The sequence below is a fragment of the Nyctereutes procyonoides genome, unplaced genomic scaffold (genome assembly GCF_905146905.1).
Source record: "Nyctereutes procyonoides isolate TBG_1078 unplaced genomic scaffold, NYPRO_anot_genome, whole genome shotgun sequence".
In the NCBI taxonomy this organism is placed as follows: domain Eukaryota; kingdom Metazoa; phylum Chordata; class Mammalia; order Carnivora; family Canidae; genus Nyctereutes; species Nyctereutes procyonoides.
The window spans coordinates 1,686,741-1,708,443 of record NW_026575144.1 but is presented as its reverse complement, the minus strand read 5'-3'; the positions used below and the strand labels follow the sequence as shown (position 1 = coordinate 1,708,443).

The 21,703-nt window shown below is 34.3% G+C and overlaps 1 protein-coding gene across 2 annotated transcripts in view; it reads right to left on the bottom strand.

Moving 5' to 3' along the window:
- Window positions 1-214: 214 nt before the first annotated feature.
- CTNNA3 (catenin alpha 3) overlaps window positions 215-21,703 on the bottom strand; it is a 1,663,516-nt gene continuing 1,642,027 nt past the window's right edge. For both annotated transcript variants that reach the window (XM_055308926.1, XM_055308930.1), the window contains one exon: window positions 215-2,001. In XM_055308926.1, coding sequence (XP_055164901.1) covers window positions 1,714-2,001 — 288 coding nt within the window. In that variant the 3' untranslated portion in view covers window positions 215-1,713. The remainder of the gene's footprint in view (window positions 2,002-21,703) is intronic.

Sequence of the window (21,703 nt, the reverse complement as noted above, 5' to 3'; positions counted from 1 at the left end):
ACTCCCTTTTTTGCTTTTTATTATATAAATAGTTCTGGAAAATAGAAATATCTGGATTCTCTAATTCCTTTCTATGCTACTTTTTCTTTTAGGGAGCAGACTCTGTCCTAGATAATTATTGTAGGCCAGTGTAGAGTGCAAGGCAGGGAGGACCTATGGCTTCACCTCCTTCACCTTCACCTACCTAGCCAAGGTAGCTCAGCATTTGGAAGAATACAATAATTCATAACAATAGAAAGTTAGCACTTTCCACATAACTGATAATGATCTATTAAATAAATCTTTTCCCCACACTGTTTAGCTCAAGGTACCATACATATCATACTCTCAACTTTATGCATTCTTATGTTTCACACATTCTTTTACCCACACTGCTCCTCCTGGAGTCAACTGATGTTGCATGTTTGGATTTTACTTCATCAAACAAGATGACATAGTTGTTGAAACAACTCATTAATGGCAATGTTGTACAGAGTCAAGTTACAATAATAGTATAATTTTGATTAAGTAGAATAGGGAATGCATGTTTGCAAACTTGTGAATGGTAACTCTGTGTGTGAGAAAAAATGAAACAACTCTTCCAAAGAAGGAGATGTAGGGCAGGGTCAAAGACAGAGACAGAGAGAGCAGGGGAGAGGCAATGCACTAGACCCTAAGACTACTATGAAGTCCTTCAGCAACTTAACTAAAGATGAGTGTGATGACTGGTGTTATAAAATTACCTCAATGACTTTTATTTTAAATAATGTTGTTAAAATCACTCCAGTTTCATTGCCATTAACTCTAGTTCCTAGTTCACTGATACATTTCATGCAGTTATATTTTACTCAACACCAAAATGTTTTTCAAACTAGCCTTTTCCATTTAATTACAATTGCAAGCTAATACATATCTATTTTTAGAGTCATGCAGAACTCCTTCTATTTTTGTAATCATAACTCACCCAGGCATATAGTTAGGTATCCCATTTCCCCCAATGAGTCATAACTTTTCTTCCATATGTATTCTGGTGAACCATTTAAATCTAACAATGTACAGAACTGCTGAACACTATGGAAGCCTAAAGGTGCATTTGTGGCATCAAAACTCACTGTATTATTTATAATGTTACAAAAATGCTTCATTAATAATCAAGGCTGAATTTGACCACTGAGCTTGGTTAGTTTGTGGTGTTAGCCTAATCAATTGACAATAGATACAAATATCTAGAGATTGAAAAAAAATTCAAACTCTAGATATCAAGAGAATCACATATGTCTGTTAGGTTAGGTAGGATTAAAAAGTATAGAGAGATTAAGGGGAAATATTTTATGAAGTCTTTTGCTTTCATTGAAAACTAAGTCAAGAGCTCATCAGTATTTTAATCCAAAATGATAAGGTGAGTGTACTTAAGCTATTACAGATGAACGGGACTCACTTGAGTCTCCAGTGTTCATTTGGTAATAAATGTAAGATATCATCTGTGACAGGAAAGACTGGATGACCCCTAAAAGGTTCACTCATTCAACAAGCATGTACTGAGTACTTATTAGGTACTGGTCATACACAGATGACAACGACATGATCCCAAATATATGTTGCCTCCAATGTTTTACATTATTTGTGGGTTAAATTCTAAGAAGTTAGTGAACTTACAAATGAATTAAGTGCAAAATTAAAACACTGTGTTTAGTCTGGACTTTGTAATATAGGCACTAGAGGAGAAGAGTGGTTTCAGTAGACATGTCTTCCTCTAAATTCACTCATAACTTGCACTGGGTGGATTTTTTTCTTTGCTGAGCCTCGTCTGACAGCTGCACAAGTTTCCTCTGGCTTCTCTCTTTTAATCAAGGGTTTTTTTGCAGGAGCCTTCATTCTCCACATCACAACTGGGTGCCGGGGCCCAGCAGGACTCTGAATTCGGATGATCTTGGTTGAGGCAATGTAAGACATTTTCACTGTTTGCACCACAGCATTCATTAAATTTTTGGCTGCTTGAATCAGGGAGGTGACGCTATCCAACTGTAGGAGGGAAAAAAGAGCTATTATTCATGAATGCAATCAGAAATATAAAAAGATTTAATGTTACAGAAACTGAAAAGTTCCACTTCATTTTACCCCCAGAAATGAATTAATCTGCATTTTGTGTATCTATGTAAATATCTACATTCATCTATCCACTTGAATTTATCATTTTTCTCTTTATCTGATGCATAAACACATTCCTATCCTATTTTCTTAGATGATATCTTAAAGAGATTAATTTCCACCTCTTGGTTTTCAGTGAAAGAGATTTTATAACTTCTATGTAATATTGTAAGGTCCAGGTCCAGATGGTCGCTGCTTTCTTCGTAATGAATTTCCCTATTTCCAGGGGTAATTCTGAGCCCTTTCTATAACAGATGACTATCCGGGCTGCCCAGATGGCTCAGCCGTTTAGCGTCACCTTTAGCCCAGGGTGTGATCCTGGAGTCCTGGGATCGAGTCCCACATTGGGCTCCCTGCACGGAGCCTGCTTTTCCCTCTGCCTGTGTCTGTGCCTCTTTCTGTGTGTCTCTCATGAATAAATATATAAAATCTTAAAAAAAAATCTTTATTGTGGATGACTGTCTGCCTCAGAACTTGGGCAAATCATTTAGCCATTTTCATCCTAGTTTCCTCAGATATTTAATAGAAAATAAATGCTTATTAAAGTTAGATAATATAAATATGTGTCAAGGAACCTAGTGTAGTGATTACCAAATAGCTGATTGTTTTTAAATACATTTCCTTTGTTTCTTATGAAAACTGACAAAATTGTCTCATTATAAAGAGATGAAAATACTAATACTAAAACAAACTTTTTCTCACATGATTTTGTTTTTAATCGTTTTGTCTTCTGGATAGCTCACAAAAATAATCTCAGGGGGAAATGGAGTGATATCCATAGAATTTCGCAAAACACCTTAGAGCTAAGCCGAGCTGGTTCATTTTTATACAACTAATGCTTCTTCCATTATTTTAGTTTGGCAGATTGTCATCCCCAGCCAACTCCTACAGGAAGATGTGCCTCCACTGTCATCTCTCTGTGATGTGTGCTGTCAGGGCTGAGACTCAAACACTGGCTCTGTGCTTGCTAAAATCCATCAGCAGCTGCATGGCCTGAGTACTCTACCTTTGCAGCTCAAGGAGTCTCATCTCACATACAGAATAAATGAACGAAGGAAAGTAGTAAGCTGAGGTTATGTGCCTGGGGTAGTGGGCTAGCTGGCTGCTTCCTAGGAAGAAAATTTAATTAGCTCCATTATATGCCAAGCCTGAAATCCTTGAAAAGGTAACACCAAAAAAGATGTAAATTGAAAGGCAGTAGTACTTGGCAACTACATATTTTTAAGTCGTTTTACTTATTGAAGCCAGAAATGTAGAATTTGTACATGTGGCAGGAATGACAAGTGCTTTGCAAACATTAAACAGTCTTTCATGAAGCACTCACATGTATTTCAGAGGACACTTAGAGTTTCTGAATTTGTACGTAACTTTAAAGAAAAAACACTAGACTTTAGGATAGGATAACACACTTCATTATTAATGCTCCTCTGTGGACAGATTATAGACTAAAATCTGTCCTTTAATAATTAGCAATTTTTATTAAAACCTCTGGGAGCCAATTAGATTCTGAAAGGAGTTTCCAATCTCATCATAGGGAGAAGAAAGTGTTTCTAAATGATGAATTAACATGAATAGTATTGAGGATCCTTGGGAGTTCTCACTCTCAAACATGAAAATATTTGGTTTACTCCAAGGGCTCTGTGCTACCATAAAGTCTTTCATGGAAGAACATTCTAGAGACCTGCTATCATTCAGGATATCACCAGTGGCTTTGGCTCTTCTCCTTTTACATGCATGTCTCCCCTTTTGATTTTGTAATCGTGTTATGTGTAGATTGTATTTTATTTCATTTCCTTTTGATTTTTCCATGTAAGTATTATATATAAACCAATAGCCAAGAGAGTATGTTTAAGTTCAATCCATGCTTTAACATGTGGAAACTGGCTTGTCTTCTTTCTTTACTGAATCAGCAAAGTCCTGTCTGTGCCATTGTGATCTCTTACGCTGGCATCTGACAAAACTGTTTATTTTAAAATTCTAAATGGCTGTAGTAAAACTTCTCTGGGTGATTCAGTAAAGCCATAGGACAAATTGCCTCCCCAGGAGAGTGTGAAGACTAGTTTTGCAGACAAATTAGGACAATTGCTGCAAGAATACAGTCATTTAATGAGGAAAGTTTCTCAAGCATTCTATAAGAATCTTTGAAGTCTAAGAGCTATGTGTGCTATGATGCATCTCTCTGCTATTAGCCAACTACCTGGCCACACAAGCAAGGTGCACAGACAAGCCTAACAAATAATAGGAGATTTTGCTTGAGGTCCAAACAGTGGCTCAAGCCTAGTAATAGAGAGTAGCTGCATGAGTTCCTGTCTGCAAAAAATGTTTGTAAGTGTTCCTATCCACGTCCACTTTGATGAAAAATCCTTCAAGGGAAGTATTCAATAGAACCTTCTTTGTGAAAACAAAGGCAAATCTGAGTTGGGCAATGCATCACTTGGGGTCTCCGTGTTCAACTTATTGAATTCAGAATTCAATCTGAATTTCACAAATGCACCTGTGCAAACAATACTGTTAATATACTTTAAAAGCCCAGTACAGTAAACCCATCAGGCTGTAAAACTCAGGTCCAAAAATTCTCATATGATAACGAATCACTTTCATTAACTGAACATTCTTCCAGGCAGATGCAACCTGAATAATTACCATAGAAGGAGATTTTTTCCCTAATATCTGATAACATTCCTCTATGATCTAGATAAAATGTTCTTGATCAAGGTATCAACTGAGAACAAAAATGGCTTCTATAACCTCAAGCCTCCAAAGGTTATATATAAATATTTGAATTCAAGCTTTCTATACCCCCTTTCCATAATAGGAGATGAGGTTTTAAATAACCCTTAAAAGAGGATTTTTACCTAAAATGAAAAGTCTCTCATTAATTGGAAGTCTGCTCTCCTACCGCAGGAAATAGGAAGATAGTGTCCCTTTGCATGCTGGTGATTTGTCCCTTTTCTTACAACTTTGGTGTGGTTTTAGAATAACTGAGCTTATTGATCTACTAATGTTACAATAAGTTTCTCAATATTGTCCATGTTCAAACATAAATAAGGAAGTTATGGCCCACCTTTTTCAAAGATCTAAATAAATATAAAGAGATTATGTTTAGTAAATTAGCTCTTACCCTTACTGTAAGAGGTATTTTGCAAACAATCCAAATTATGACTATCTCAGTAGAATCCTACTGATTATTATCAGTTTATAGGAATCTTAGTTGATTTTATTTTAGGTTTCTCTTGTGCTTTGTGGTATGTATTCTGTGATTTCAATGGAGAGGCCAGTACAAATTCGTCCCATTCTTTTTTTTTTTTTAAGATTTTATTCATTTATTCATGAGAGACACCGAGAGAGAGAGAGGCAGAGACACAGGCAGAGAAGCAGACTCCATGCAGGGAGCCCGATGTGGAACTCGATCCCGGGACTCCAGGATCATGCCCTGGGCCAAAAGGCAGATGCTAAACCACTGAGCCATCTAAGGATCCCCCCAATTTGTCCCGTTCTAAGAGTGTTTTCAGACAAAAGGTTTGGTCCTAGTTAGAGATATGTCTGTAATGCTTTGCTCTGGGAAAGGAGCAATTCAACGGCATTACAGATACTTTATTTTTCCTCATCAAATGTCAACTTTTTGTCCATGTCACAGAATGGAACGTCTGGATCCTTTTGTAAAAACCCATGTTCAATACCTGTGACGTAAGTCCTTCACCACTTCAAGTGGAACACCTGCTGGCAAACCCTTGTCAAAATCCTATGGCGATGTTGATAATCAAGAGTAATAAAAAGACAAGGTAGTTATTCCTTCTTTTATTTTCTAAGTTTCTCATCTACATTACATCAGAACACCAGAATATCTTGTACTATACTATTCTAACTCCCCAAATACTGGATAGAAGAACTTTATCAGATATATGTTTTATAGGAGGATGCTCAGGAAGGGAACCTCACTCCCGTTGATATGGATCTCATCCCCTTGCATCTAGGCTGTCACCTGGGGAAAGCATAGCTTCCCAAACCCTGTGCAAACTGCCATACAAGCTACCACTATGGGGACTCTTGCAGAGAAAAAAGCCTGATGTTGCCTGAAGAGTTTTATTTCCTTTCCTAAAACCTTCTGGGTAAACTGGTGCCAAGTGCAGACTATGAAATTCTTGTGAGTCTCAATGTTTACCTAAACTTAAAGACCCCTGATGGATGTTGCACCTGCACAGTACAATACTTGAAAGGCAAATGTGTGGAGTTGGGCTGCAATTATAATAACAGCTTATAACAATCATTAATATATCTATTGTGTGCTTCCTGTGTGTTGGCCCTGTTCTAAGTAGTTGACACACATTAAGTCACAGCAACACTATGTGGTAAGTACTACTATTATCTCCATTTTAGAGATGAGGAAACAAAGGAACTGGAAGGCTTGGTAAGCTTGCTCAAGGCCACACAGTTGTTAAATGGGAGAGCCAGAATCTGAGCCAAGGCAGTCTCTTTCAAGTACCTGGTGCTCTTACCCATTATACACCCTGCCTTTCAGTAATATGTTACTTTCAATGTGTGTTTACTTTCTGGTATGAATAAAGAATCTGCACTAACATCAATAAAATGTCTAAAATTTAAAAATTGACTACCTAATAACTGATTTGGGGAAGATTATAGAATTTATATAATGTATACTGGTACTAAGGAAAATGAAGTTATTTTACTTGCCAAGGTATTTTATCAGGATGGTGGTCTGATAATCTTTATACTCCATTATTTTCTAAGAAGACTTTTTTTATTTTGAAATTGTAAATATAAATAGTCATCATTATAAACTCCAAACAGCTTAAAAACTTTGAGATTAGTACTAATTTATAACAAAACACTTTTAAATTTTAAAATGTGGATCTCAATAAGATAAAGAAAAGAACATAAATCATATTATAGATTCTGACATAGAATTGCATAATATCATTTCATTATTAAATTATTAAAATATGTCATTAGGCATCTCGGGTGGCTGTTTAGTGCTGCCTTCAGCCCAGGGTGTGATCCTGGAGACCTGGGATTGAGTCACATGTCAGGCTCCCTGCATGGAGCCTGCTTCTCCGTCTGCCTGTGTCTCTGCCTCTCTCTCTGTGTGTGTCTCTCATGAATAAATAAATAAAATCTTAAAATAAAATAAAATATATCATAATGTAAATACAAACCAAATTTTCTCTAATTCTCAGATAAAATTAAATTAATTTGTTTGCCTTGGTTTGTAATAGAAACTAGGATTGGGAAAGAACTGATACAGCTCAACACCTGTAAAACAAATAATCTAGTTTAAAAATGGTCAAAATACATGAATAGACATTTCTCCAAAGAGGACAGGCAGATTGCCAACAGACACATGAAAAGATGCTCAACATCACTCATCAACAGGGAAATCAAAAGTACAATGAGGTATCACCTTACCTGTGTCAGAATGGCTAAAATCAAAAACACAAGAAACTGCAGATATTGGCAAGGATGTGGAGCAAAAGGAACCCTCTTGCATTGTTGTTGGGAATGCAAATTGATGTAGCCACTGTGGAAAACAGTATGGAGTTTCCTCAAAAACTTAAAAAATAAAACTACCATATGATCCAGGAATCGCACCACTGGGTAATTACCCAAAAATACAAAAACAGTAATTCAGAGGGATACATGCACCTCTATGTTTATGGCAGCATTATTTATAATGGCCAAGATATGGAAACAGCTCAAGTGTCCAAAAAGAGATGAATGGATAAAGATGTGGTGTGTGTGTGTATATATATACACACATGCATATATACACATGCATATATATACACATACATAATACACACATACATATGCATATATAATGAAATATTATTCAGCCATAAAAAAAATGAAATCTTGCCATTTGCAACAACATGAGTGGAGCTAGAGAGTATAATGCTGAGTGAAATAAGTCAGTCAGAGAAAGAAATATGCCCTATGATTTCACTCATGTGGAATTTAAAAAATAAAACAAGCAAAGTAAAAACAGAGAGAGAGAGAGAGACAAACTAAGAAACAGACTCTTAACTATAGAAAATAGACATGGTTCACAGAAGGGAGGCAGGTAGAGGATGTGGGAAATAGGGGATGACAGTTAAAGAGTATACTTACCATGATTTTTAAAAATGATAATAAAAAAAAGAAGAAAGAAAGAAACCAGGATTTGGTTCCCTAACCTATAGGTTCTATTTAATCATTACTTAGTTTTAAAGTTCTCAGTTAAATTATCTAATTAGGAATAAGTTTAGCATAAGTAATGTGAAAGGGCATTATGTATGTGTCTTGATAGATAACAGCATAAATGTTTCTTAAAAATATTACAGATTTTTACAATATTTATATTGTATAGGTGTCATTTTCATCTCTAGATTGATCTAACAATGGTAGCTGTACACCACTCGAAGTGTTTAAATATATATTTGTCAGCAAATTTCCATAATCTAATTCAATATGTTTTTATTATCTATCCTGAACCTCTCTTAAGGAGCTAATTTTATCCAAATACTTGCTTGACATATTCTTTTGTTTCTGAACAGATTTTTAGAAGAAAGGCCTGTATTGAAAGCATTTTCTCTTTTCAAATGCATTCAAAAATGCTAAACAGCCAGGCTGGCTTAATGGGAAAATCAAATTAGGGACTTTGTTAAGGCAAGTCAAAATGGAGTTACATATCCAAATTGAAATTGTCATGCTTATAATTAAATTGAGAAGATGGCTCCACTTTGAATATGAAGAGTTATTCCAAAGGGCCACTGATAGGATTCACATAGTAAATTTGTCCTTTGCCAACCCTCCATCGGAACGTGACAACAGAAAAAGATAACTTAAGTTGAAAGGGAGGAAAATCGATGCATGGAACAACTAAAGAAATTTAACACTACTGAGACAGCCAGACATAAAATGAATTATGACATTTATTCATTTGTAATATTGTCCTGTCAAAAAGCATTTTCAAAGCTAATTTTTTTCTGAAGCACATACTCTAGCCCAAAACATTCTGCGTCATCTTAAAAGGAAATAATCACAAACATAACACCAATTCAGGTGGCTACTCCAAATGCCTTTTAATTCTATTTGAAATGGCCTGTGATAAAAACATGGTTGGTAATATTAATGAGCTATCCTTAGCTACTCTTCAACTATGTTTACTTAAAGACAAATGTTGAACTGAATTTTCCATAATCATTACAGTTCAGGTACTAGTTACACAAATTCAGAAAAATTAGTACATACTTTCCCAAGCAGAAGTTGTAGGAGTGGGCAGGTTTTGACATTTGCCTGTCTCAACATCAATGTTAAAAACCTGTGCTTTCTCTTCTCTCCAACATCAGACAGAGCTCCGAGGTCTGCCCTCCCCACAGACATCTATTATTGGTATTCAGCATGACATCTTGGTGATCGCTGTAAGAACTCTGGACTGAGAGCATGGAAGTAACAGGATTGGCCCTAGATCCTACATTTATCTCCTGCATGACCAAAAGCAAGGAGAAAGTAGGTTCTGTGAAGCTAAAACCCAAATGGCATTAGTGTTCCAATTCATGCAAGGACTTCCATTTCCATCAATCTTTTCACATTCCTACTGTTTATCTACTCTCTCGATGATCTTCCTACCATTTAATCCTTCTATTAGCAACACCTACCATTTCTTAGTTCATTCTCTTCTGCTACAAACACCTAGTAGAAGAGAACTGCCTATGTTCCTAGCACTGATCTATTGATGACTCCCTCCTACTTTTAGAGAATTTTCTCATTTGGAAAATGGGTTTCTAGTTAAATTGATGGAAACCAGCCTGAAGCTTACAGATAATGCTGTGTTGGGTCTGTAGACAATTATTGTACTCATTCTAACCAAGCATTATTTCAAACTTCTACTCTCATCAAACCTCTAGCACTTCATATTCTGATTTGTTCTGCAGAACATTTCACCTGAAATAAATATAAAACAAATAAGCAAGGAAACAGACAATAGCAACAATAAATTAGAAAACAAAAATAGAAGCAGCAAAATGAACCTGCCTGAATCTAAATTTTATCCTTAACCACTTCCACTAAAATGAAAGAGTTATCTCTTATTCTGTCTATAACCAACTACTAACTGTGCTCTAGATTTGACTTCTCTCTGCCTTCTTGGGGACTGTGCACAATTAGTAATTCTTTTATACTACCACATCTTTATGGTATTCCTTTTTATTGACATTTTCATTGTAGGGCTTAAATGTTCATAAAATCCTACCTCAAAACACAGCTAGATTTTGAAAAAAAATTGTTATACTCCCTGACCCTATTTTCATCATTTCTCAAGTGATTTCTTATTTTCACAAAAATAATTTTTCTTTTTGGATTGCCTGGATTGCTCAGTGGTTGAGTGTCTGCCTTTGGCTGAGGGCATTATCCTGGGGTCCCAGTATTGAGTCCTGCATTGGGGTCTCTGCAGGGAGCTTCTTTTTCCCTCTGCCTGTGTCTCTGCCTCTCTCTCTCTTTCTCTCTCTCATAAATAAATAAATAATTCTTAAAAAATGGTCTTCCTTTAAAAAATATTTTCTTTTTTCTAATGTATATTAATATAATGCATATTAAATATGTATAATATATAAACTATACTATGCATAATTAAAGCATTGTTTACAATGTAAATTATATTATATATGTAAATATACTCATATATAATATTGATACATATATTAAATATATGATATAGTATATAATTAATATATTATTTAACATAAGCATATATGTAAATATACTTATATGTAATATTTACTTTCTATTTCTATAACATATATGTTAGATATATAACATGCATATTAAATAATTCAATATATACCCTTATACATCTGGTTTCTTCTAATCAAAGTTCATTTATGAGATCACGTAATTCTCATTCTGATATAATATCCTCAATGTAAAAACATCATAATTTATTTATCCATTCTACAGTTGATGGACTTTAAAGTAGTTTAGCACTATTATGAATAGCAATTTATGAATATTCTGTTACATGTATTTTGGTGAACAAATACATGAAATTTTGTTGGATACGTACCTGAAAGTGCAATTGCAGAGTAATAAAAATGCATACTCAGTTTTATTGGATATTTTCATATAAAAAGTGGAAGTGCTCCTGCAAATTTATACTTCCATAATTTATATAAAAGTAATATATGATAGTTCCAATTGCTACATATACTCACTGACACTTTTTCCTCATACTTTTCACTTTAACTATTTTGGCAGGATTATAGTTGAGATTTAATTAGCACTTCATTGATAACTAATGAAGCTGAATATATTCTCCTATATTTATATTAATCTGCATCTAGAGACCATGAAAAATTTACTTAATTATTTAAATATTTTTCTAGATTCCTTTGGATTTTCTGGCACACAAACACTTCATCTATGAATAATAATTGTATTTCTTCTATTTATTTTGTCTTTTTTTCTTTCACATTATCACCGTAGCGCAGAAGTAATGCTAGGTATCTTCATTCATCTTCTACCTCAGAGCAAATGTTTTCCATATTTTATCATTTATTTCTTAGTTACCTCATGGACAGGTGCTTATTTTTATTTTCATTTTTTAATTTTCTGGCAAGGGAAGATTTCTTAGTTTTATTTTATTGGATGAAATCCAATTTATCAATTTATTTTTATTTTTTTGGTTAGTGATTTTTCTTTTCTTCCAAAAAATGTTAGGCTACCAAACAAGCTTACCAAAATTTTCTTTTATGTTTTCTTCTAGATGTTTTAAGTTTTAGATTTAGATGTTTAAGGTTATGGCTAGCTTTGTATTGATTTTTGTTTGTGGAGTGGTAAATAGCTCTTTTTTTCCCATGTAGATATCCAGTTTTCAAGCACGATTTGGTAAAAATGCTTTCTTTCCTTTTTAAAGCTATTTCGAAACCACTGTCGAAATTAAATTTGAGCATATATGTATGAGCCTATATCGGGACTTTCAATTTGTTTCTATATCTATGTTTATCTTTTTGCCTTACTATGCTATTTTGAATCCTATATTTTTATATTCTTTTCTTAGAGGGAGAGACTGTGTGCTTGTATGTGGGGGTAAGGAGAAGAGCAGAGGAGGAGGGAGAGTGACAAGTAGACTCCATGCTGAGCATGGATCTTATGTGGGGCTTGATCTCAGGACTCTGAGATCATGTCCTGAGTGGAAACCAACAGCCAATCATTCAACTGACTGAGACATTCAGGCATCACTTATATTAAATTTTAAAGTAAAATGCGTACAACATAAACTCATTTTTTAACAATTGATTTTACTATTTCAGGTCATTTGGATTTCTCTGATTTATAGAACCAGCAAAAATGCCTGTGGGAATACAGATTGCAATTATGTTTAATATGTAGGTCATTCTGGATAGAATGATGATATAACAATACTGACTCTCAATCTATAAACATAGTATAGGTCTTCATTTACTGTTGTTTCTCCCAACAAAAGTTTATAATTTTCAGTTTAAACATCTTGCATATATGATGATAATTTTTCCCATCACATTTTGCTTTCAATGTTACTATAAAATTTGTTTTGGAAATTCTTTGACTTTTTTATTGCTAATATGTAGAATTACAATTGATTTTTAGTTTTTTTGGATTTTGTTTGAATTTTGGTCTTGTTTCTTGCAACATTTCTGGGTGAAATTTTGGGTGAAGTTAAAGCTCACACTTAATAATTTTTGCCTTTTCTCAGGATTTGCAAGCCTCTAACATTCATTGTCCGGTATTTAAAAATACTTGTAATATATATTTCATTCAATGTTATGGTTGTTCAGGATAGCAAGGAAAGCCCAGGTTCAGTCACTACAATAGGCTAAGAAGCAAATGTCCAATTCTGTCAAATTTTTGAAAGGTTATACATTTTACATTAGAGTATTGAATTCATAGAGATTTATAACTGTGCTACAGTCTTCTTAGAAAACCACTTTGTAACTGTGAAATGCTCTTCATGTGCACTAATTACGCCTTGAATTCTACTTTATCAGCAATCTTTTGATTAGTGTTTGAAGAGCATATCTTTTTCAATCTTTTACTTTCTATTTTTATTTGCCCCTATATATTTTTTTTAAGATCTATTAATTTGTTTTGAGAGAGAGAGAAAGAGTGAGAGCATTGAGTAGGGGAAGGGACAAAGGGAGGGAGAAAATCTCAAGCAGACTCCCTGCTGGCATAAGCCTGACATGGGGCTCAATCTGAGGACCCTAAGATTATGACCTGAGCTAGAAATCTAGAGTTCAGGCACTCAACCCATTGAACCCCTCAGACATCCCTCCCTATATTTAATATAAGTCTCTTTTTAAAGTATTCTATGGTATTTTCTTTATTTAAGTTTGGAAATTTTACTCCTTAACTGGTTCCTTCATTCACCTATTATGTAATATAATTACAAAGTCAGGTTGTGTTTATAACTATCTTACTATTCATATTTTATTTGACATATTTGTGTACTATATACCTTTATCCTCTTTCCTTTGGGCTAATGACATATTTTATAATCTTCCATTTTCCTTCTCTAGTACCTCCTCAGATATATATATATATATATATATATATATGAATACATATATTTTAAATATATATTTATATATAAATATATATTACATATATAAATATATATATTTTTATTATATAATATATATATATATTTTAACTATTTTTGCTTTGGTTAGTCTAAAGATTAAAGTATACTTTGATTTACTAAGATTTAATATAAAGTATAGCTTTAGGGCATGTGGGTGGCTCAGTTGATTAAGTGTCCAACTCTTGATTTTGGCTCAGGTCATGATCTCAGGGTCAAGGGGTTGAGTTCCTGCACTGGGCTCTGCACTGAGCAGGAAGTCTTCTTGAGACTCTCACCCTCTGTCCCTCCTCCTCCTTATACTTTCTCTCTCAAATAAATAAACAAATCCTTTAAAAATATACATATAAAGATTACTTTTACCATTCTTCTATAGAAAATCCAAATTCTACTTAGTCATTTCAATTTTTACAATATAGTCATAGTGAATTCTCCTTCTAAATAGATTTTCAACTCAATAGGGTAATTGTAATTTTTTGTACTGCCATATTTTTTTATATTCTCAAATATGTAATTTTCCCCTTACATTTCCATGTTTCCATTTTAGAAAAATGTCCTTCTATATAAAAACCTACTTTCAGTATTGCTTTTTCAAATGGCCTGATAAAGAGAAATCCTATCAATTTTTATTTTTTCTTAAAGGATCTTCATTTCAGCTTCTGAAGTATATGATTCTTAGTTATAGAATGCTGGACTGGCACCTGTTTTCTTTCCCTTAAAGAGATCATTCCATCTTCTACAAGATTCCATCATTTCTTTTGAGAAAGCAGTTAATAAGTTTTCATGAATCTCCTCTGAAGAAAAGAGGTTGCCTTTAAAATATTAACTGACTTCTTTTTCATCATTGGTTTGACTATGATGTATCTAGTTGTCAGATTTTTTTCTTTTACATCCTGCTTTGGATCCGTTAATTTGATCAGTAACAGGAAATTCTAGGCAATTATTTCCTCAAATATTGCTTTTGTTTCCTTTTTTCTTCTTTTTCTTCCAGGGGTCCAAATACAGCCATGTTAAATATTTTGTGCTTAATTCTAAATGTTTCTTATCTGGCTTTCTAGTTGGTGTTGGTGGAGTCACTGGTTATCATAATCTACTGCATTCTATCCAGAAATGGAAGTCTTCTCCTTCTAGTAGGAATTTTAGTTTTTACCTTTCATAAGTTCTTAATATTCAAAACTGCTAAGTACTTTATACTTATTAAAAACTTTCTTCCTAGTTTCAAGTCTGTTTTACCCATTTACCTCTCAGTTTGCAAGATGTAGAATTTCCCTGTGCAGGATGTTTTCTCCAGATGTTCCTTAATTATCTGGATCTTAAACTCTGCCCTCATCTTTCCCCTTCAGTCTGAATCCACAGGTATAATCACCATTAATTTGCTTACGATTATGATTCTTAAAATTTCATCATCTTAGATCTAAAATTCCTTACCTCACTTAAGGAATCATCAACTAGTCAACCACCTAAACAAAAACTAAAAATCACCTTTGACTCATCATTTTCCTTCACCAATCACATCTAGTCAATCACCACAGCCCCCGGTCCAATCCTTCGATTATCTTTCCTTCTCTACCATCACCATCCTATTAACAGGTCATTATCTTCTTTAACTTGGAAAACTGCAGGATGTTTCTGGGCTCTATCTCTGCATTTTCCTTCCTCTCTGGTCCATTTCCTACAATAAGGCAAAAATTACCTCTCAAAAAACAAATATATTTGTTTTACAGTATACTGATGGGTTTGCATTGGACTTTAAAATTTATCTTCATTCTAAAGTCTTTGTTACAAGTTACAAAGTCTTAGCTAGTCTTGTCTCATCCTGCTTACTCAACTTTATTTTTTGTTTTTATATTATGTGGCTCAGCTATAAAATGAAATTAAAATATTTTAGTTTCTAAATTTGCCACATATTTTTTTTTTCACCTCTATTCCTGTTCACACGCCATTTAATCTGCCTGGAAATAACCTCTTCTCTTTTCATCAGGGAGACTCCTTTTCCCCACTTACATCTCACATTAATATCACTTTCTTAGGGAAGTATTCAATGATACCTAGAATAGGCTGGATCACCCTTTTATACATTGTTGTAACAATTTATATTTCATCTAACATTAGAGTCATAATAAGGCAACAAGATCCATGTAGGAAAGCTAATACTGTCTTTTTCACCCTAATTGCTTGAGACAAACTATTGGAGATATTTGGCACACATATAAAATACTTTAAGGACCATTTATATAAATTGTAGAACTATAAGTACAGAAACCATATGCAAAATATTTTCAAAGATCGACGTGCTATCACTTATTCATTCTATTCCGCCCCAAAACAATATTTCCTAGATGTTCCATATGAAAGCTCCATAAAACAAAGTTTTTAGAGTCTAAGAATGGGATGAAAATCCTTGGTCAAATGATACTTCTCATTGTTTATGTTTAAAACTCTAAACACAAATCTGTTGAAAGACATGCTTCTCAGAGAATTCAGAATTCCCGCATTTTAGATTAATATCACTCTTAATAATTTTAAGGTAATATATCAATAAGTAATATGTTTATTAGCTCAAAAATAAAGCATTTATTTTTACATTAGACAATCTATTCTGAACTCTAATTCTGTCACACCTTAAATACGCAGCTTGAGAAGAAAATAATCAGCTTCTCTGAGCTTCTGTTTCCTTTCAGTATAATTATAATAAAAATACATTTCAGGGCTAGTTGTTAAGATTATGTGTGAAAGTGTTTATAACACACTAAGGTAGGGCTTTACACGTACAGATACATATGCACATAATGAAGCTATGGCATTTATAAGTTTTTAAGGTGAACTGGCAAATAATACGACATAGAATTTGGAAGTTTTGGTGGAACAAAACTGAAGACAAATTCTACCCATGTTTTGAAAAGCCAGAAACAGCAGAAGAACATTTCCTGACAAGAGTTGAAGGGACAAGTACTATGACTCTTTCCTATCCCAACACATACATGTATGCACACACGCACACACGCATGCACACACACACACACACACACACACCACATTTCTGAGGCTGTTTATCACAGTCCTTTTAGTGAAAATATTAGTCATGGTCCAGTGAGGAAAATGAAACTATTCCAGATGTTTCAAACACAGAATGTAGTATAAGAACTTTATTGCAAGGCAATTCTCAACTTATCAACACCATGAACTGTTACAATTCCTGGTATGAAGGGAAATTAAAAAGATGAGACTATGAAAGTAGCTAAAAAGCCAAAAGTAAATGATTGCTTGTCAATAGTCTACCAATTGTCTCCCATTGGTTAAACTGAGCTGGAAGTGAGTACTCAAAACATCTTTAGTGGAGAAAGGTTCTGTGAGCAATAGTAACCATGACTAGCAAAATGAGATTTTATGTCTCCTCAATTTCAGTATGCCATGTTTTCATTCTTAAAATTTCATAGTACTTACTTTTTCATTTCTGTGAGTATAATAGTGTGTGTGTTTTTAAAGAAAGTTCATATGTCTGTGCTCTCATTCAACCAAAGAAATATTCATACAAAGTCAAGTAGCTATTTTCCCTAACTCTATTCTTAGTAAAATAAAACATGGGAGAGCGATGGCTTATTTAACTCTCAAGGCTTTGGCATACTTAGATCTTTAATATCCTGTCAAACATGCCTATGCGTCTCTAGAAAAATTCTGGTATTTTGTTAGGAAAAGAGATGCTACAGAATTAAAAAGGATACATGAATAAACTTTAAATTATTACTTATGTACATAAGCCTACATATTGTACATATTTATATACAGAATGTGGTTTTCTGACTTTAAGTAAAATATCAGGTCTCTGTTTTGTTGAAGTACATCTGAAATTCTGCCTCATATTGCAATTTTTGGTAACTCAACTTTTCCAGAGTCTTTGAAGACTCGATCATGGTTTAACATGACTCTATAAAACATAGCAGTGGCTTCTATTTTTTAATTAAAACTTAACTGCACAATCATCTGGTAAGTAAGAGCCATAATGAAAACATGACTAGCTTTAGACAATTGTTATGACAAAATCTATGATAAAGTTGCCAGTTTTCTGGACCACCGTGTGACTTTTTAATATCTTATGCTTCCTATAGTTTCACATAACTGGTACATCTAGTTGCTACTCCAGCCTCATGCCTACTAATGGCCTACAGACACCACAGTTATGTAGTGTGTCGTGTTTTATGCATTGTTTTTTTAAGATTGTATTTATTTTTTCATGAGAGACGGGGGGGCAGGCCAGGGACACAGGCAGAGGGAGAAGCAGGCTCCTCACAGGGAGCCTGATGTGGAACTTGATCCCAGGATTCCAGGATCACATCCTGAGCCAAAGGCAGATGCCTTAACCACTGAGCCACCCAGGCGTCCCTGTTCAGTATCCTTTTAAATCTAGGATAAGAAGTAGTAGTATTGACTCATGTGATTATTGCTTCATCCACATGCTGGAAGGAAAGGGCAGCAGGTACTAAGACAAAACAATGCTTCAGAAATTATTACAGAAGAAGCTTGGAGCAACAAAATGCTGAGATGTGAGGCATTGGGATATGTCAGGTGTAAAAAAATGAACCTTGAGGAAAACAATTAAAGTGTCTTTAAAACAACTGTTTCTATTTGTTTAAGACTCACAAACTTTGTATCTGAGAGAATATCAGAGGTTGGGAAAGTGTTGACAATGGGGAAATACTAAAAAGTTTTCTTCTTGAATTTAGTCTCTTTTCAAATCAAAAATCACTCTCATCCTGCCTAGAGTGTCTTATAAAACACAAAACAATCTTCCAGAGTTTTTCCATAGATAAGCACAGCTGTCTCCTCACTGAGGGGATGAGATTCAAACACATTTCAGAGCAGCTGCTTGTTGCCATCCCAGCTGCTTGGAATATGGGAAACTTTACTGGCAGCAAGCCCCAAACCAAAGCAGTAGGCATCTAAACTATCCCCCAGGCACTGGAATTAAGCAGACAGTAGAAGTATGAAGCCATGTGTGATTTTTAATCACTGTGATCTTAGCCTCTGTGTGAATTTAAAGAATAAAGCCCACATTGCAAGGGTGATTCAATATTCACAAATCAATCAATGTGATGCATCACATCAATAAAAGAAAGGAGAAGAATCATATAATCATTTCAATAGATGCAGGAAAAATATTTGACAAAGTACAACATCCATTCATGATAAAAAAAAACTCAACAAAGTAGGTTTAGAGGGAACATACTTCAACATAATAAAGGCTATATATGAGAAACCTACAGCTAACATCAAAAATCAATGAGAAAAAAACTGAGAGGTTTTCCCTTAAGGTCAGGAACAAGACAAAGATGTCCACTCTCACCACCTTTATTCAACATAGTACAGGAAGTCCTACCCACAGTAATTAGATGAATAAAAAGAAATAAAAGGAATCTAAATTGGTCAGGAAGAAGTGAAAATTTCACTATTTGCAGATGACATGATACTATATATAGAAAACTCAAGACTCCACCATAAAATTCCTAGAACTGATAAACATATTCAGTAAAGTTACAGGCTACAGAATCAATATGCAAAAATCCATTGCATTTCTACACACTAATCATGAAGCAGCAGAAAGATAAATTAATAAAACATTCCATATAATTGTAACAAGAATAAGATACCTAAGAATAAACCTAACCAAAGAGGTGAAATACATATACCCTGAAAACTGTAGAACATTGATGAAAGAAATTGAAGATGACACTAAAATATGGAAAGATATTCCACTCTCATGGATTAGAAGAACAGATATTTTTAAAATGTCTATACTACCCAAAGCAATCTATACATGTAATGCAATACCTATCAAAAAACCAACAGCATTTTTCAGAGAACTAGAACAAAGAATCCTAAAATTTGTATGGAGCCACAAAAGACCACAAACAGCCAAAGCAATTTTGAAAAAGCAAAGCAAATCTGAAGGTATCACAATTCCAGACTTCAAGTTATATTGGAAAGCTGTAGTAATCAAAGCAGTATGGTACTGACACAAAAATAGACACATAGATCAATAAAACAGAATAGAAAATTCAGAAATGAACCCATAATTATATGGTCAATCAATCTTCAACAAAGCAAAGCAAGGGCACCTGGGTGGCTCCGATGGTTAAGCATCTACCTGCAGCTCAGGTCCTAATCTCTGGGTCCTGGGATGGAGCTCTGCTTCACACCCAATATCCAGCTCTCTGACCAGAGGGAGTCTGTTTCTCCTGCCTCTCCACTCCCCATGCCACTCTCTCTCAAATGAATAAAAATATATCTTTAATCTTCACCAAAGCAGTAATAATATCCAATGGGTAAAAAAGACAGTCTCTTCAACAAATAATGTTGGAAAACTGGACAGCAATATGCAAAAGAATGAAACAGGACCAACTCCTTACACCATACACAAAAAGGTCTAAATGTGAGACCTGAAAATATAAAAATTCTAGAAAAGAACACAAGCAGTAACTTCTTTGATGTCAGCTGTAGAAACTTCTTTCTAGATATGTCTCTTGAGGCAAGTGAAATAAAAGCAAAAATAAACTATTGGGGCTACATAAAAATTAAAAGCTTCTACACAGCAAATGAAACAATCAACAAAACTGAAAAGTAACCTATGGAATGGGAAGGGATACTTACCAATGACGTATCCAATAAGAATTAGTATCCAAAACATATAAAGAACTTAAAAACTCAATATCTAAAAAACAAATAATCCAGTTAAAAATGGGCAGATGACATAAATGGACATTTCTCCAAAAACATATCCAGATGGCCGACAGACCCATGAAAAGATGCTCATTATCACTTATTATCAGGGAAATGCAAATCAAAACTACAATGAGACATTACCTTACACCTATCAGAATGCCTAAAGTCAACTACACAAGAAACAATTTTGGTGAGAACATGGAGAAATAGAACCCCTCATGCACTGTTGGTGGGAAGGCAAACTGGTGGAGCTACTGTGGAAAACAGTATGGAGGTTCCTCAAAAAGTGAAAAACTGAACTACCTCATGATCCAGCAATTGCACTATTAAGTTTTACCCAAAGAATACAAGAGCACTAATTCAAAGAGACACATGCACCCTGATGTTTATAGCAGCATTATTTACAATAGCCAAGCTATAGAAGTGACAAAAGTGTCCATCACATGATGAATGGATAAAGAGGACTATTATTAAGCCATAAAAAAGAATGAAATTTTGTCATTTGTAATAGCGTGGATGGAGATAGAGAGTATTATGCTGAATGAAATAAGTCCATCAGAGAAAGACAAATGCCGTATTTCACTCCTATGTGGAAAAAAGCAAAGGGGAAAAAATAAGAGAGAAAAATCAAGAAAAAGACTCTTATTAGAGGACAAACTGATGGTTACCAGAGGGGAGGGGTCTGGGGTAGGTGGGTGAAATATGTGATGGGGATTAAGGAGAGCATTAGTCATGATGGGACATTGCATGATGCATGGAAGTGTTGAATCACTACATTGTTCACCTGAAACTAATAGAACACTGTATGTTAACTAATTTTAATTAAAATTAAAAAATAATAAAGCCCACGAGGTTAATGGTGACTCCATAGGTGTGTAAGTGTGTGTAGGAGAAAGGGAGGAAGTAATAGAACAGAGTGGTTAAGAATGCGGGCTCTGGAGACAAACTACATGAATCCAACTAAATTCTTTTTCCAAGTCTCAGTTTTCTCCTCTGTAAAATAGAAAAGCAACATCTACTTCATAGGATTGCAATGAGGACAGATTAAGTACATGCATAGCACAATGCACTGTCTATACACTGATTCACTCTCATTACTATGATTGCCAAGGTTTTGAAAACAACAACCTTCTTTCCTACTGGTTCTTGGAAAAAGTAAAAGAATGAGGAAAGAAGAAGTTTAATAATGCCCTTCCATTTTGTAAATTTATGTCGAGTCCACACACTTAAAAATATTATCTAAAATCC